The 17,038-nt window shown below is 38.8% G+C and overlaps 1 protein-coding gene across 3 annotated transcripts in view; it reads left to right on the top strand.

Moving 5' to 3' along the window:
* Window positions 1–13,016, top strand: part of WASF3 (WASP family member 3) — a 64,959-nt gene extending 51,943 nt beyond the window's left edge. For 2 of the 3 annotated variants that reach the window (XM_084539237.1, XM_084539238.1), the window contains exons 8-11: window positions 4,452–4,627; window positions 7,479–7,742; window positions 9,392–9,762; window positions 10,468–13,016. In XM_084539237.1, the coding sequence (XP_084395363.1) occupies window positions 4,452–4,627; window positions 7,479–7,742; window positions 9,392–9,762; window positions 10,468–10,625 (969 nt within the window). In that variant the 3' untranslated portion in view covers window positions 10,626–13,016. Of the gene's footprint in view, window positions 1–4,451; window positions 4,628–6,463; window positions 6,631–7,478; window positions 7,743–9,391; window positions 9,763–10,467 lie in introns of all 3 variants that reach the window. The other variant, XM_084539239.1, reaches the window with a different exon arrangement.
* The last annotated feature ends 4,022 nt before the right edge of the window (window positions 13,017–17,038 follow it).

Genomic DNA, 17,038 nt, shown 5'->3' on the forward strand with positions numbered 1-17,038 from the left:
GCTGTAGAGTTGATAGAAAGATGGGAAACAATTACAGCAGCTTCTGTTTTCCAGTTCAGTTGTCTTTAAATTTAATTCAGTATTTCTATGTAGAAAAAAATACATAGGGGTAATTAGAATCTTTGATTTTTTTTTTTCCTTCCAGCCTTTTTTCCCCTTCAAATTTAGAGCTTGTCACTAGAGAAAGGGATAAAAAGAAACTATTAACTGCTAAATTTTTCATTCTGACTTGAAACTAAAAAGGGGAAAATTACAATAGTGTTTTTTAAGCTTTAACTAATTTCATTTGAAAACACTTTGATAACTTTAGAGACATTTTTACAGAACCCTTTAGAGACTTGCTTCCAGACTACTTTACGTAATACATCTCACTTGCTTCCACCCATGGTATATTTTTGGTAGATTTTAATTGCTGTATCACAGTCTACAACCAAGATGCAAAATGTGTTCAGTTATAGGATTATCAAGGTGTTTTTGTGATATATGGCTATAAGTTCTACCTGAAGTGCTGTTTGGATTTTTTTTTACACGTATAACAAGACAGCTAAGAAGAAAGCAACACACAGATTTAGATCTGCATAAATAGGTGTTACTTTAACAGGTAGAAACCAGCTTTCCAAAAGTTGGTGTGCAAATAAGCATATCATTATCTGAACCTTTGTGGAGCTGCAGGGTTTGGGTGAGATGTCCCTCAGACAGTGTCAGCTTCACAGGTTGATTAAGACTGGCCTTTTCTTTTGTTCTTGGCCCTACAATAGCAGTGAGTGGGAATGAATCCAGGGTATCTACTGACATTTTGCGGCTAAAGTTATGTTTTGAATCTATGAACTGACACTTCCACAAACAATGTGCATTTTACAGAAGCACAAAATATAAAAGCTGTTGATAAACTGTGTGCAAAAGAAATAGATATGTATAGGTTAGGATATTATAAACTAAGCATCCAAATGCTGTCCTTTTCAGATGACCAAATATAGCTGGTTTTTAGCCTCAACTTTTCGTGGGGTCAGTGAAGAACAGGCATCGCACCAGAGGATTTGTTTTCCAATATTATTGTGGTAATTTGTCTTAAATGCTTGAGTTACTGTGGCAGGTTTATGAGGCATTTCATTTTCCTGCCTTGAAATATCACATTTCTTGTTTAACTATGGAGAATTCTAACAGACTTTCTTTGCTTTGACTCTTTCACATAAATGTTTTCTCCAAAGGAAACTGTGATTAATTCTTTCTAAGTTGAAAATCTGTGGTATACTGCCCATTTTTTAACTTCCAAGCTTTCAGTAGGTCAGTGCGTAGGAGTTCAATGAGGTTAGTTTTGACTTGTAGCTAGCAGTAATATTCAGAACCGAATGTCTGCAGACCAGTTATTAATTGCTGGTTAACTAAATGTGAGTTGTTCTACCTTGCTTTTTATTGTTCCCCATATTTTCACAAGGAGTGATTAGTTATTTAAATAATTAAAAATCTTTAAATTTGAGAGTTTATATGCTTGCAATTTAAAAATTCTTGATGACTTGAGTTTGGTAGGATCTTCTAAATTTCTGAAGTCAGGAAAATACACTAGGCTCATGCTTCCATTCTTTTTTTGTTTTGAAAGTAATGAAAATACTTGATGAAGCTCCTTTTAGTTACCAGTGGTTATTCTTTATAACAATGCTTGAAATACCATTTGCTAACACTTGATGCAAATATGATACTTAAAGTTACTTTGAGGGCACTAATACACTTGTTGTGTGGCTGAAATCACTTCCTGCCAACAGATAAATCTTGTACCTCCTTTCTGGTTTAACCTGCAGCATCCATTTGTCTACCAAAGCTTCTACTACATTCAATTAAAAGGGAGTAACTCTTAACAATGCTTAACTTTCCTAAAAAAAATGTTTCTAATTATAGTTATTTTAAAGGCTTCAGCTCCACTAGAACTCTGTCCTTGCTCTGTGTGTTAAAACTAGAGCTGTCACCATTGTTCTAGTCCAAAATATAAGAACGTATATATTCCTTTTCCTGGAACAACAGAAAGCTGCTCTACTAGAGATGTATTTGGTTTTGTCTGCTGCAAATAATTGGCCTGCCCCACCATTTGGGAAGAAATTAAATGTTTTAATGAAAATAAATGTCTTTATACAGTACTCTAAAAATCAATACAAGTAAGGCAAGGGTTCCAGCATATTCATTCATTAGCATACCAACATTTGGAACAACCTATCCAACTGAAGTATGAGCCAGTAAAATTAAACTACTTTGTATTTACAATACTAAGTATTTATTTACTTATGCACACAATTTTATGAAAAAGGTAAATACATACATAGTGATCTCTTAAAAGTTTGCTCCTTTTTTAAAAAGGGTAATCGTGTAAGCAGTCATGTAAGCGTTCCTGATTTGTATCAAAATGATTATCTTCCAAGGAGCATTGTAGATGGTTGAAAAGGCTGATACTTATAACAGAAACTTAAAAGAAATGCATAGTAGCGACCCTCAGAGGATGGAGTTACAGTTCTGTGAGGAGAAATAACTAAAGGAAGTTTTCAATTAACCTAGAGGTTTGCTTTTACTTCTCCAGTGTTATGAATTGGTAACAAATTCTAAATAAATGAACCAGGATAAAAGATTGCAAATTAAATTTTGCAGTGATCAAATGAAAAAGACAGATGTAAAGCATTTTGTAAGCATATATTCAGACATGGGGATTAGAAAAAACTTCATATATTTAAAATAAAGCATGACTGATTCTACCTCCCTTGTGCTTTGATTCCTGTATTGGGAAATTTCAATATGAAGAAATGGTATTAAAGGAGAAGATGATGATGTGTAACCTGAATAAATAATGGATTGATGCTAAAAAGTTTGGGAAGGAAAAAGAGTTAATAGGTATATAAAAAAAAAAATAAAAAAAAAAAACTGAGGTACTGATCTTTACTGATATTAATCAGGTAAAAAATCTACTCCCTCCAGGATATAGGAAGGAGCAAGTGTTGTCAGGAACGTTTAGATGTTGAACTTCAGAAGTTTTTTTTTCTGTCATTCTTAATGCTAGCAAACATGGATCAACAGGCCCAGGGCATAGACATGCACAAAAAATCCAGAGGTCCAAAACAATGACAAGCATTTATTTGGTAATTTATTAATTTCATAATGCCAAATAAACTATTTCAGAATCTTTTTAATTGGTGCTGTTCGACAGCTGGAGAAGTACCAGTGTTCATCTGAGAGATATCATTTTTTTTTTTTTTTTTTTTTTTTTTTTGGTGGGACTGTTTGGCTTTCCAGCCATCATCCCTTACTTCGGAGGTAGAGACTCAGTGTATGCTTCCATATCAGTGTTGTTCTGAACTCCTCTCTAAATGAAATTGAGTATAAGTGCATTATCAGAATACCAACATAATGATTTCGTAAAAATCTTCTTCTAGCAGCTGAAAGGTTAATGCCAAATTAGAAATAGATGAAGAATCTTTAACCTATTTATGAACTAGTATTTTAAGATGTGGGATCTAGAGCTGGTTTACAAGGGCACTGGGTTGTTTCTTTTTTTAATGTTGAGAGAAGAAGTAGCACATAAATATGTTCCTGTTTGGATTGTTCAAACTTCCTTATTTTCCAGCTGAAGCACCAGTATGATCTTATATTCAAACTGAGAAGCTTAGAGGTAGGTGAAGGGGACATTGCAGAGGTGTGAAACCACTGAGTCCCGCTGTTAGGGGAGCTGCTAGATGACCACTGACATTGACTGGGCCTGAAATGATATAGAAGAAGTTCGAAAACTAAACTGACTGCTTTGTCATGAAGCTATCAAGCTGTAGTATACCACTGGCCTGAATCTTACTGACACATTGCAGAGAGGATGACTGCAATTCGTTTTTATTTATGATAATCAGAAACAAGGATGAGGAAAAACAAGGAGAAATTTTGGTAGTTAACCAGATCCGTGAAGGGAAGGCATGTTAAAATAAAATGAAATCATTTCCTATAGAATCTTAGCATGTGACAGAAGAACGTGTTTCTACTTTTTCTTTGCTTATGCAGGGCCTCAGGTGTTTGTGACCCTAACAAATAAACAAAATATCCCTGAGCATACTCAACATGAGTTACTTGCAGAAGGAAATTATAGGTGCCTCAGGACAGTCTAAATAAACAGTTGTCATATGATGTCAGAAGAAGTTAAACCTCTGGCTTTTAAAACAAATCACATTCCTGTCTATACTGGGAAAAACAGTAGGTCAGTATCACACTGGCATGTGCATCCTACAGAAGAAGGGCAAAGCAGAGCAGTCTTACTAGTAATGAGGTTCATAGTTTAAGGAGATAATCTCGTTTTCAGTCATTTTATGAAGACTTGGCTTCATCTGTAAATCTGGTCTTATTTTCATGCGCTCTAACTGCATTTTAACCTGCTTTTTTCCTTTCCTTTTTTTCTCTCTTTGCATGCTTTATTTCTTTTGTTTGAACATCAGGAGCAAAAGCGTATAGATGGCACCACCCGTGAGGTGAAAAAGGTTAGAAAAGCCAGAAACAGACGCCAGGAGTGGAATATGATGGCGTATGACAAAGAGCTTAGACCTGACAACAGGTTGTCTCAAAGTGTGTACCATGGAGCATCTTCCGAGGGATCCCTGTCCCCAGATACTAGGTCTGTTTACAACAAAGCTGCTTGTTATGCCACAGTTGTATGTTCAGAAGCACTGAGTAGATTTAGGTGTTTTTACAGGCTGGGAGTAGTTAGAAGAGACAAAATGTACATTCCGCTTCTTAAAGCTCTTCTCAAAAATTATTTTAAAGCATAACTAACATAAACTCTGTAACTAATGATTTTTTTTCTTCCTCAGCATCAGATGAGCATGTTGTTGTTATAATTTGCTGTGCACTGGAATGAAATAAGTGTTTGCTTTACGTTTTATATTCGATCTTGACTAGCTGTAGTTGCAAAAGCATTTTAATTGGCTTCAACCAGATAACGTCAATGCCTCTTTCTTCATGGCTACTTGTCACAGGTTACGCTGCTGATAGCTTAATGAATATTTTTCTGTGATCAGCCCAATCAGGCACACTCTTACCTTTAATAATAAGCTTTAACAGGGGAATAGGCTGCTCAGCTTTATCCATGTTCTGTGTGTCTATAAGACAAGCTGCAAAATCAGATGCAACATTGCTGCTTGCGATATTTCTCTGAAGAAAAATCTCTGCTTAGAGAGAAGCAGCAGAATTCATCTGCATTGTGCGAGTTTCCCTTTGAGCTCGGTGGGAGTTACCTTCTCCTGGCGTGTACAGAAGTCTGAGTTTGTTCACTGAGCTGCTCTCACTAAAGGATTCTCTCATTTTATTTCTCTGTTTGTCAAGGTTAATTGCTAGCAGCAGTGTTAGGAATGAACCGAACCTAGTGGAAAACTTGGGCAATTTATGTTTAAATTGTGGAATGCTAGGATGAGGAAACAGCTGCAACTGCAAAACTATGCACTAATACCTTAAATCTGCTGTCCAGCTGAGCTAAAGAATATAAAAACCCAAACAAAAACAAACCTTCTTAGATCTCTGTAAACCTCATGTTTCCATCTTTGTGAAGACAAATAATATTCCAACCAAAACAAACATTGAAAAGACAATTTCTTCTGCTGTTTCAATGTGTTCAGATTCCACTCTCTCTAAAATCATGTAACCATCTTTTTTTTTTTGAAGTTTCTAATGCAAAATGTTGTCTCCTGGTTGTTGGTCTGTGGTATTTCATTAAGACTGTGTTTTCCATAGGTTGATCTGATAAGATGACATTGATGTTCCCCTGTGAAATGCAAGATGTGGATTTTTATTATCTCTGAGCTCTGCCTTTCACTCGTTTCAAGGCTCTTTTTGGGCTTAACACTTTGCTTCCAGGGTTCCTGAGTTTAAATAGGTGCATTGGAGTTATTTGTTTTTCTAATCTCCCAGCAATGTCAAAGCGTATTTGACTATTTGCAGATACCCCTAATAGTTGCCATCTGTAGGATTTTAACAGCAACAGTTCTAAAGATCATGTTGGGTATAAATTTCATGGTATGGTTGGATATTGGTGCATATTATAAAACTTCAAGGGCTTATAAAGTGAAGAACTTTAAGTTTCAGTGAATCAAGTATCAGTGGTTAAATCCTGAAATCTATTTCATGGGCATGAAAGGTTTTGTGACTAGTACCAACATGGAGAGAAGGTTTCCTGTTGTATCTTGGGGTAGTCTCAGTTGTGGGAACTAAGCTCTGGAAGGCATGATGCATACAGAAATACTGATTTCAGAGAGGTTTTCATGCTGACAGCTATGCGTGAGCAGTGTGTAACGCTTCTTTAGAACCTTATTTATATTTACTTGTGTTGTTTTTTAATGTTAAAAAAGGCTTATTTCTCCTAGTTTGCTGACTGTAAAACTTGCATGTTAAAGGTTGATGTCCAAGTGTCCAGACTGTGGCAATTTACAATGTATTTGTTATACTTATTGTACTTTAGAGAGAGAAACACAAGCTGAATCCAAACAGAAACCAGCAAATTAATGTGAGAAAAGTAAGAACAAGAAAAGAAGAGTGGGAGAGAAGGAAAATGGGCATTGAGTTCATGAGTGACGCAAAGAAAATGGAGCAGGCAGGAAGCATGAAAGAGGACAAAATGCCCAAAGGGTTTGTCATTTTGTTTTACTCAAAGCCCTGGCTTTTTGTTGCTTACCTTGCTTCCAGTCTTACAGATAAGTGCATCAGTTTACTGTGTTCACTAAAAGCCAGGCTGCACGATTGCTTGATACTAATACAATACAGCTCTGTGCAGTAATGGGACAAAGAGATCCTTTTGCTCCCTCTCTTGGGCTTATTTGACAGAGCATCCTAGACTTTGTATCTTTATGAACTCTCTGCTCAACTAATATTTACGTTTCCCAGTTTCTCTAAGCCTTTGCAACAAAATCATTTGTGCAAACCAAAAGCATTTTCTAACTTTTGAAATCAGTTGTCTCTGCTTTGGTAAAATATATTCTTCTGCATAATTGTGAGTGCTTGCAATATTGCTTTCCTTTTTCTGCTGCTGCTGTTAATGTGAGGCCAACCTGATAAGCATCATTACTTCAAACAATGGACTGTCAAAGTCATCGACCAAAACAACGTGCTTCATCGTGGCTACTAAACAATTGTAATACCTGGATAACTTCTTTTCTTGCATTTTTAAAGTCTTCCCCTATAAGGGAGCATTGTGCATGTGGTTAGTATGCTGAAATATTTAGAGATTTAGTCCTTTTATGCTGACTTGTCAGACTAAATTTATTTTCAAGTCCTGTTAAGCTGAACCATGATTTTTTGTTGCATTTGTTCTTGTGCTTTCTAATGGACTTAGATGGGAATGGTGCTTGACAATCAGGGAGTCCTGCTGCAAGAAAAAATAATTCTGATTATATTTTTAGGTTTTCTTGTGAGCTGTTCAGATAATGCCATTACACTTACATAATCTGTTCTTCTACATCCATTTACTTTAATTTTAGGTCCCATGCATCTGATGTTACAGATTATTCTTATCCTGCCACTCCGAATCATTCCCTCCATCAGCAGATAGCAATGCCTTCATATGGAACAGGAGATGGTCCACAGTACATGGGAGTATCCCAAAGCCATGAGCATGAATACAGACCACCTTCTACCACAGCCCGACATGCTACTTTAAACAGACCTCAGCAACCACCTCCACCTCCACCCCAGCCTTCAGATGGCCAGCATAGCTCAGTACCTGTGGTACCAGCAGAATATGGGTAAAACTCCTGATTTACTCCAGTGAATTCTTGACAAAGCTAGAGGGATGCATGTTTTTCATAACCATCAACACCAAATGGCATGCACAAAAAAAAAAAAAAAAGTACTTCAATATCGAGCACCTTTCGTTGAGGAGAACAGAACCAGTTTGATACAATTTTTATATATGAGTTGAAATTGAGTCAGGAAAGGGTGAAAGCAGAAATAATTAGCTGTATATTGAATGTGGTGAAATCAATATATTTGTAACACGTTAGAGGTCCCTAGTATAATTTAAAAAGGGCATAATTTTCCTTTGTAGTAAAAAGTAGTTACAACATAATTAGGATATTTTAAACTCCAGGAAAAGTATAGGAAAAGGTACTGCTGAATGTGATTAATGTGACCATTTTTATGCTGCATCACTGAAATGATTTTTAAAGGAGCTTATGCTAGAACTGGCAGGGATCCCTTCAGACACAGAATCAAGTTCCCTACTGCCACAGACGTCTTTGTAATTCTGTTTATGCATTTATCAAACTCCTTCGTAAATATTTAGCCTGAAAACATTTTGAAGAAAGGCTTGCTCCAGGGTACTGGTTCTCTGATGGCAAGAAACCATCTATTTTCTAACAAGTCTGTACCTATTTTTTCTTTTGTCCTTTTGCTCAAGTAACTTACAGTTTCAGGTCACAACCCCAGTAAAGTTGTATTTGTTCTCGTCTGTGTCAGTTTGAGCTAAGCCAGCCAAGCTTTTTCAACCTTACTTGATGCATCCCGGAATAGCATTTGCCTGATTAATGACAATATCATGCTGTAGATGACTCAGTTATGCTATGAGTGACTGCTCCAACCTGCATTTTCTCTCTGTTATTTCCAGTTTTAGCAAAAATACTTGTGGTTAGTCCCCAGGTACATGACCACTGGTGGTGTGTCACTGCTGTCAGACATTGACATCTGTTGCTGAATGTCATTGACTTTACTTCATCTCCCGTATCTAGTTCTTTACCTACTTTATAACACTTACACTAATTCCCCATTTTTTCTGTTTAACTCTGTTAATGACATTTTAACAAATAACTTAGCTCTTCCCTGTTCTCTTCCCTGCTTCTTTAAATTATCAATTAAATTTACCAATTTAATTGAATGATACTTACATAGATAAACTTGACTAAAGAAGCACATGAGATGCATGATAGACTCTTGGGTAAATGTTGCCATTCCTACTTTCCTTTTTCCTCCATGCCCATCTTGTATTCTCTCTTAATATTTGTTCCAAGGTTGTGTTTTATGGAAGTGGTATACACAGTATGCAGTTTTCTTGGTCCCTTGTTAATCATAGGCACTGTACGTAATATTTTTATAGAGTAGACATTGAGTAACAAACATAGCTGTATAGATAGCTAGGCAGCAGTAATAAGATAATTCTAATTTTTTTGTGGACTTCTGAAAGGAGGTTGCCCTTTACTACTACTTCTGCTTTAAATTTTGATACTATCAAGATTTGATAATTTACGTGCCTGTGGTCATTTACATATTTAATGCACCAGTTGAAATTCCTTTCAAATTTTTGGTTTGAGGTAAGGCTGGGTGAGAGCAGTTTAAGGGGTGTTGATTCTGTAAATCCTAACTTCTGATGCATTCAAGATTTTCATTTTGTTTTACATAGGATGGTTCCAGCTCAGATCGTGGATTATTACAATCCTACGGGGCCTCCCCCTCCTCCTCCCCCCCCAATGATCCCTTCAGCACAAACCGCGTTTGTGAGTCCCCTTCAGCTTCCTGGGCCACCTTCCCATTCCGGACTGGTGACGGGCTCTACATACGCAGCTACTCATCCTCCTCCTCCTAGTGGGCTTGTTGTCACTGCTCCTCCTCCTCCTGGCCCACCTCCCCCCCCTCCAGGCCCTCCTGCTGCAGCTTCATCCCTCTCTTCCTCCCCCATGCATGCTCCTCCCGCTGCTGAGGCGAAGCGCCATGACGCTGCACAGCCACCAATAAGTGATGCGCGAAGTGATCTTCTTGCTGCCATCCGGATGGGTGAGTCTTAGCTATTTTTTTTTTTTTCAATGAAAGCACTATTTTCCAGTGATCTGAGTTCAAGGTTTCTGTTCTTAGTTAGGCTGAATTTCGTCAAGAGAGTGAGTTAACCACAACAGGTACCCCACACACATTCTGACATTTGTCAACTTTGATCCGTTTCTAAAACCTAATTTTCCAAGATCTTCAGCTTTGTTAAAAACCTTCTGATATTTGTGTGGATGTAATAAAACAAAAATGGTATTTATGTTTATCAGGTAGAACTTCTGTTAGAAGCACGTGGATCTGTTCAGAACTGAGTTATCCAACACCAGCTTTCAGCCTCATGATTTTTAATCCATGACTAATGGCTATCCCTCACTTGGATTATGCTACAGAGCTGTATTTCTTAATGGTATTTCCAAACACTTGTAAAAAGTGTCTTCTTCAGATAAAAAGGACATGTATTGGATATAAAGGACATTCAGTCTTGAATATTTAACATACTGTTGGCAATTTTTGAAGTCTAGAAGCACTTAGGCTCTGAGAATGGATCCCAGTCTGCCTTTTTTTTGGTCTTTTGTCTCTTCTTTGCTCGGGAAAACCCTCTAATTCAACGGTTCTTTTGTTTTTCTTCCTGAACGTACTGCTAGAGTACAAAACTCATCAATAATGATGTGAAATGAAAAGTCTGGAAGCTTAATTTCGTCATATTTGTCTCCACAGGAATTCAGCTGAAAAAGGTGCAAGAACAACGCGAGCAAGAAGCAAAGCGAGAGCCTGTGGGCAATGATGTGGCAACCATCCTTTCAAGACGCATCGCCGTGGAATACAGCGATTCTGACGACGATTCAGAATTTGATGAGAACGATTGGTCAGATTGAACCTGCTCTAAGCACACTGGCAAGTTCGTGAAATACTTGGCTTCAGTGGTTGCTTTCTTAGCACGACGTAAAGCAGGATGTTGACATGTATTAAGGCTAGTGATTGAAGTGCTAAAATTGAGTTGGTATTATTCAGAATGCTGTAGCTTAGCAACTCTGGTAATAATGTGATTATGCTTATGCAGATCAGAAACTTGTCTTACTTTCAGTATTTACCGCATAATACTTAAGTGCCACTAAATGTAGCAAATCATGTGCTGCGTGCAAAATACGCTGCAGTTGTTGCACTGTTACAGAACCAGCATTTTATTTTACTTTCCTGATCTTAAGGAATAAAATATATTTTTTTGACTTTGCATCTTACTCTTTTAATTATGTAAACAACTTGGGTACTTGTGAATTGGTCTGCTTGTTAGTCTTTGAGGCCAGTTAACTGTATGACTGGGTGAAGTGCTGAGTTCCATAAACACACAACTTTTAGCTCTTTATTAGATGCTAATTATGCCCATGTTAAAATGCAGCAGACAGTAACTAAATACCTACTTAGTCTATTTTTAAGCACATCTGGGCTTAGTATTTTGCATACGGATTTAATTTTATATAACTCAACCTTTTTTAATATTAAAAATGTAGCAGATGATGAAACGTGTGCTTTGAAAAATGACTCCACGTGATCCAAAATTAACACATTATGAGCAAACTGGACAAATTTGTAACAGTAATAGCCCTAGGTTGCTGCCTGCTTGTTGGGTAGAATGCTGGGAAGCCTCAGGTGGGTAGTGAATGTGTGTCGGTATTAAAAAAGAGGGTTAAAACACCTGGACAGCTTTTCAGTTCTATGATACAGATCAACTGGACACAAAAATTTCAGGATAGACCTGAGTGAAGCCACATGGTTGTTGCAGTGTAGAAATGTTGTGCTGTTATTGCTGAAGAATGGAGCTCTGCCAGTCTACATCTAGCAATCAGATACATTTCACAAGTATTAAACTTGGTCCTTATGCTTGTAGGTACAAATATTTGTAAATAAGTTTTGTTGGTTGATTTGTGTATGTATAGTCATGACAGATTGTTTTTGGTTTCCTGTAGCACATTTACTCAAAACTACCATTAATTTGAATGTATTTCTTTCCTAGTACATTGCATTTATGTAACAGTTATTGGCAGATAAAGCAGTTTTAATGGCTGTTTAGGTACTGTGCTGTCTGTGTGCATTCTTTTTCTCTTTCCCTTGGAACAGTTGCTGACATAGTCTGCTTCAGCTGTTTTCTTTAAAAGTAATTGTTTTTTTTTTTGTTGTTTTTTTCTCAGTACAATGCAGTATTAAAATGTTATTTTTTCATTTGGACTGGGAGTAGGGCTGCTGCTTTGCCTAATGAGGCTTTTAAAATGTATTAATAAGAGGAGAAAGTTCTTTCATTAACAGATTAATTTTAATCTTTGTTACAGAAGTCAGCGTAATTCCAGGTCTAAACATTTGGTAAAACACCTTTGTTCTGCAAGGCCCTGTCTGTTCTTAAAAATTACAAAGAAAAGAAGTATATGAAATGAAAACAAAATGAAATGGAAGATGATTATCTAACCTCTGTTTACACAATTAACAGTTTTTAGTCCTGAGAATGTAACAGCCTAGCATGATGTTTGCATGCGAGCTGCTGGCTATTTCATTGCTGTTTAACCTGCATATATTTTTTTCAATTTGTGGTGGTCGTTTATCTGGTAGGGTGGCAACGTGCTGCCTCAATGTCGGTGTTAAAGATTTATCTTATAAAGTACAACCAATCTCTGCATAATGCAATCTGCAACTACAGTTCCTGTTAATCAGTGGCAGCTGAAGGTACTCATCTCAGTTTGCTAGATCTGTTCTCGTCTTTGCCTTAAATACAAAGCTGACTTTTTGCTTTATTTTGTGCACTGGAGTCTGAGGTCTGCCTGTCCACAGAGGCCGTAGCTTGATGATGGTTTCATTAATGCACGAGGGATGGTTCGTCCTGATCATAACGATGCACTTGCATGGTGGCTTGCAAAATGGTTCTCCAGATGAGTCGGATCGAGGCGCGACTCAGACTGCAGTGTTACGCTGCTGCACAGGTGGGGAGAGCACTCAGTATTCTTTTACTACGCGTTGAAATGTATCAGCAGAAAATTCTTTCCATTCTCCTGAAATTTGATATGACAGAAGATTTATTTTATGAGCACAGAGGCTGGGTGTATCTGAAATTTTGTAATTTGTTGTTTTTAAATAATAAACGTTAAACAAGCAACCAGTTGTGACCGGGTAAGGTGGTGTAGATTTTTCAGTCTTAGTAGCCAACCTGTTTTTCTGAACCTGCTATGTTGTCATTTTCCTTTCAGTATTAATTAATAAAAATGTGAATTTAGTGATGTAAACTAACATTCTAGGCTGTTTTTATCAGTTTTATCATACTTTGGGTTGTGAATAAGTAACAGATATGAATAAAATCTCACTTTTGAGCCTGTCTTTCTTTCCTTAGATTACTAAGATTTTATTATTAATCATTATCCCTTTTGTTGAATAACAGAAAATGAAAATAGAACACTTCTAAATGCTGTCTGTGATCCCAGGAGCCACAGTTTTATTGGGACATAGGCCAGAGTCTGCAAACACAGACTTCATTAAGGCACTGCTGTGCCTAACTAATGTTTTTTCCTAATTCACTTTTTTTTTCTTTTTCTTTTCTTTTTTTTCAACCTGGATTCAAACTCTGAGTTACAGTGCTCAGCTGGTGTATACAGGTATTAATTTCCCTACAGATAGGTTAACTTTTTTAGGGAAACATTAAGCAGCACCTTGGCTCTGAGAGAGAACAGGGCAGAACGTATCAATGGTATTAATAAGCCCCTTTCCCCCCACCATTTTTATAAGGAAGAGTCTTTGTAGATTAATGATACCAAGCACACTACTGTAAAATGCAAGGCCATGTTTGCCTCCTACAGAGCATTTGTAATTAAATTTTTTAATCGAGTTAAAACCTCACATGGTAACAGGATAAGCTTTTCCATCATGATGGGAAGAACTCGCATAGAACTATTGAGTAACCTAGTAGCCTAACTGCACGTTAAACAGATTTATTTGTGCATTTTAAACTTAGTTGTTCCCTGGAAAAATGAATTAATTTTTACTCAGAACTGAAAATTCCGTCCTTCTAGCGCACATTTTTTCTCTGATTTGAACTTAATTCAGGTAATTGAGAGCAGAGACACCAATTCTAAATACAAACTGAATATACGGACTTGCAGTTCTGGTTCAAAGGCTGTTTTAGTAAAGCCAGCTGATACCATTATTTAAACATGGTAAATACTCGTTCATCAGTTGGACTGATGATTGGCATCACTCAGCACACTGTTCTCTACAGCTTTTATGGCTCTTTTTGGATATTAACTATTAAATAATATTTTGAATGTTAAAGAGTATTTCTCTGCAGCTAACCTGACAGACAGTTGGATTTCTGGTATTTCAGATTTCTCAGAACCAAGACGAACTGAATGGAGAAGATCTTTATTGTAAGAGAGGTGCATGCAGTTTCAGAACAAGCTCAAATCTGATCCAAGTTTGCGGTGTGCGAATTGATTCAGAAGGGAAGGAAGAGAGTCCTTGTTGGAAAATCTGTTTTTGGGATGTATTTTTCAGGTGCTGCCTCATCATGTGCTGGGCATTGTTTTTAAGATGAAAGAGGTATTCCCTTCCACTTGACACAACACACCTAAAGAGTGCAGCCAATGTGTTACTTTAAAACATCGATGTATGCTGAAGGGGGTATAAACCTGATGATAATGGAAATTCAATGCCAGTCTTGTGGCTGAGAGCCACGCAAAGATTCCTCTGAAAACTACACAAACAGAGCTCCAACCTGGTGGGGTCAACTCTGGGGAAAGTTTCTTGCCCTCTGGAGGGCAGCTGGGCTGCCTGGTTAATTCTGAGAGAGTTTGAGGGGTTTCTGCTACCAGTACTTAGGGATGTGCACGTACACACACGTGTACAAGGAGCTTCAGCAGCATCTCGATGCAGCTTTGTGTTCAGGTACTGAAGCGTTATCAATGTGCTTGGCGATGTACGGGGATGGAAATAAATGATCCCTGCTGCAAGCCCTCAGGCCCTGGCATCAGCCCCAAAAGAACGAGGAGAGCTTTGGGCAGGTTGCTCAATGAGGACTTTAAAGGAAGTGTGGGGACTTGGAAGGACTTGCTGTAGGTTTCCAATCAAACATCATCTTTCTTTCAAGAGGGGAATAGAAAGAAGGGGAACACTGGAAAGAAAAATGTTAAGTGCAGAACAGGGAGAAGGAATTTTGTATTTGCCTTCTCTAGCTGGGGGCAGTGATTGCTGATGCACTATCCAATATCTTCACATCTCTCAGGAGCCGTGAGTTCTTGTCCGGGTGACGCGGGTGCGTGCTCGTACGTGGGGGAAGCAGCCTCAGATGTTTGTGCCGGGCTGGGCTTTTCTTTCAGTGCCGTAAGAAAACAAGTAGCCTTTAAGACTCTTAGCTAAATATAGTAGCGTCTGTGGAGATTAATCCTTAATGTCGTGGATAAATAAAGAAGTTCTTATCTGATTAGCTGGAGCAGGAGGGACTTGTGCGCTGTGCCCCTGGGGAGGAGGCCACATGCAAAGTACTCCGGGGATTAGGGCTGAGGGCAGCTGCTCCTCAGAGGTTTTGCAGCTTGGTGTCCTCTGTGTGGTGTGAGCGTGCTGCTGAGTGCCTCGGAGGGACACACAGCTGCCGTCCCGCTCAGCTCTTACTCACACCAACGTTTTGCAGGTTATGGGAGGGAAATGAGGGTTGGGAATCTGGCGAACCTACCCTAAAGCAATAATCCTGGGCTGTCTGTCCCAAGTGTCTGTGAGAGCAGCAGGCGTCCCACAGCGTGTGCTGAGGGATGTGGCAGAGCTCACCTCGCTAGCTTTCCTCCAGTTCTCACGGAAGCTGTGATGCCTTGCAGTGCCAGCCAACTGATTCATTCTTCATTCATTTTTCAGAGTAATTCTGCTGCTAATTTTTGTTTCTCTAGTAAATTTTCTAGTAAAAACTTCCTAGTCCCTTATCAGTTACCTTTCTCTGACTTGAGTTGCCTGCACCTCTTGCTTTTCACCCTTAAATTGGATGCAGTCACCAACCCTTGCAGAATTTCCTTTGCTTTTCTGAAGTTATTAGGCCGCTGCTGATTTTCGCCAGCAGCCTGTCCCTCTGCTCCCTTCTATTTTCTTCCTTCTGGTGTTTGGTTTTCCTCCCCAATTTAGCGTACTTCCTAAGACTTTTTCTTAGGTTGGTGTCAAGCAGCAGCCTAAACTGCTTCTGATTTCCATTATGGTGTGGATCTTACTTCTGCATTTGCGCAAGAAGATATTTCTTTTGTGTGTTTCATGTTCTTCAAATGGCTGCCACAGGGAGGTGGTTGCACACCGATGGGCAGCAGAACCCCACCACAGCCCCTCTCTCCTTCCCCCTCAAAAGAAGAGGAAGAGAAAATATATTTGAAAAGGGCTCAAAGGCTGAGATAAGGACAAGAAGATTGCTCACCACTTACTGTCATGGGCAAAACACTCAGTATAAAGGAACTGCAGCGTGGAGATCTGCTCCATGTGGGACCCATGGGCTGCAGGGGGACAGCCTGCTCCACCAGGGGCCTCTCCAGGGGCCGCAGGGGAACTGCTGCTGCCTGCCTGGAGCACCTCCTGCCCTCCTGCTGCACTCACCTGGGGGCTGCAGGGCTGCTGCTCTCTCATCTCTCACCCCTCTCTCCCAGCTGCTGTATCTCAGCAGATTTTTTCCCCCCCTTTCTCAATCTGTTCTCCCAGAGGTGCAAACATTGCTCATGGTTCGGCTCTGACGCAGGGCAGTTTCTGGATTCTTCTCACAGAGGCCACCCCTGCAGCCCCCGCTACCACAACCTCGCCACATAAACCCAATACGCGTGTGAACTGCTATGCTTTGGTTTCTGATTTGAAATACTGACATATACTCAGCTTTCCATTATTTACAAATGTCAGTGGTTCCTGGGAGCGTTTGGAGTTTACTCAAAATCTATGGCTCCTGCTGGTTGCCTCATTGCTTCTCTCGGTGATGGATCGCTGGCTTCCTTCCACTGTTGAAAATCACCACTGTGACATATCACAAACCTTTTTTTACAAAGATACCCAAGATCACCTTCTTTGTACCCACCTAACTTACATAAGACAAATTCTTATCTGAAAAATATCGTTGTGTTTTATCTCATCCTCCGTATTCTCTTCAAAACCCCTAGCGGCTGTCAAGTCACCCTTTGCTTTTTAAATGATTTAAGAGCCATCTCCATTCTTTAAGTTGACATAATCTGTCTAGAAAACTGAATTTAGGTCTACCACATGCTCCAAGTGAAGGGCATTCCACCCCTCTCCTCTGCTGCCCCTC

Source organism: Aythya ferina (assembly GCF_964211825.1).
Source record: "Aythya ferina genome assembly, chromosome: 1".
NCBI classification, from domain to species: domain Eukaryota; kingdom Metazoa; phylum Chordata; class Aves; order Anseriformes; family Anatidae; genus Aythya; species Aythya ferina.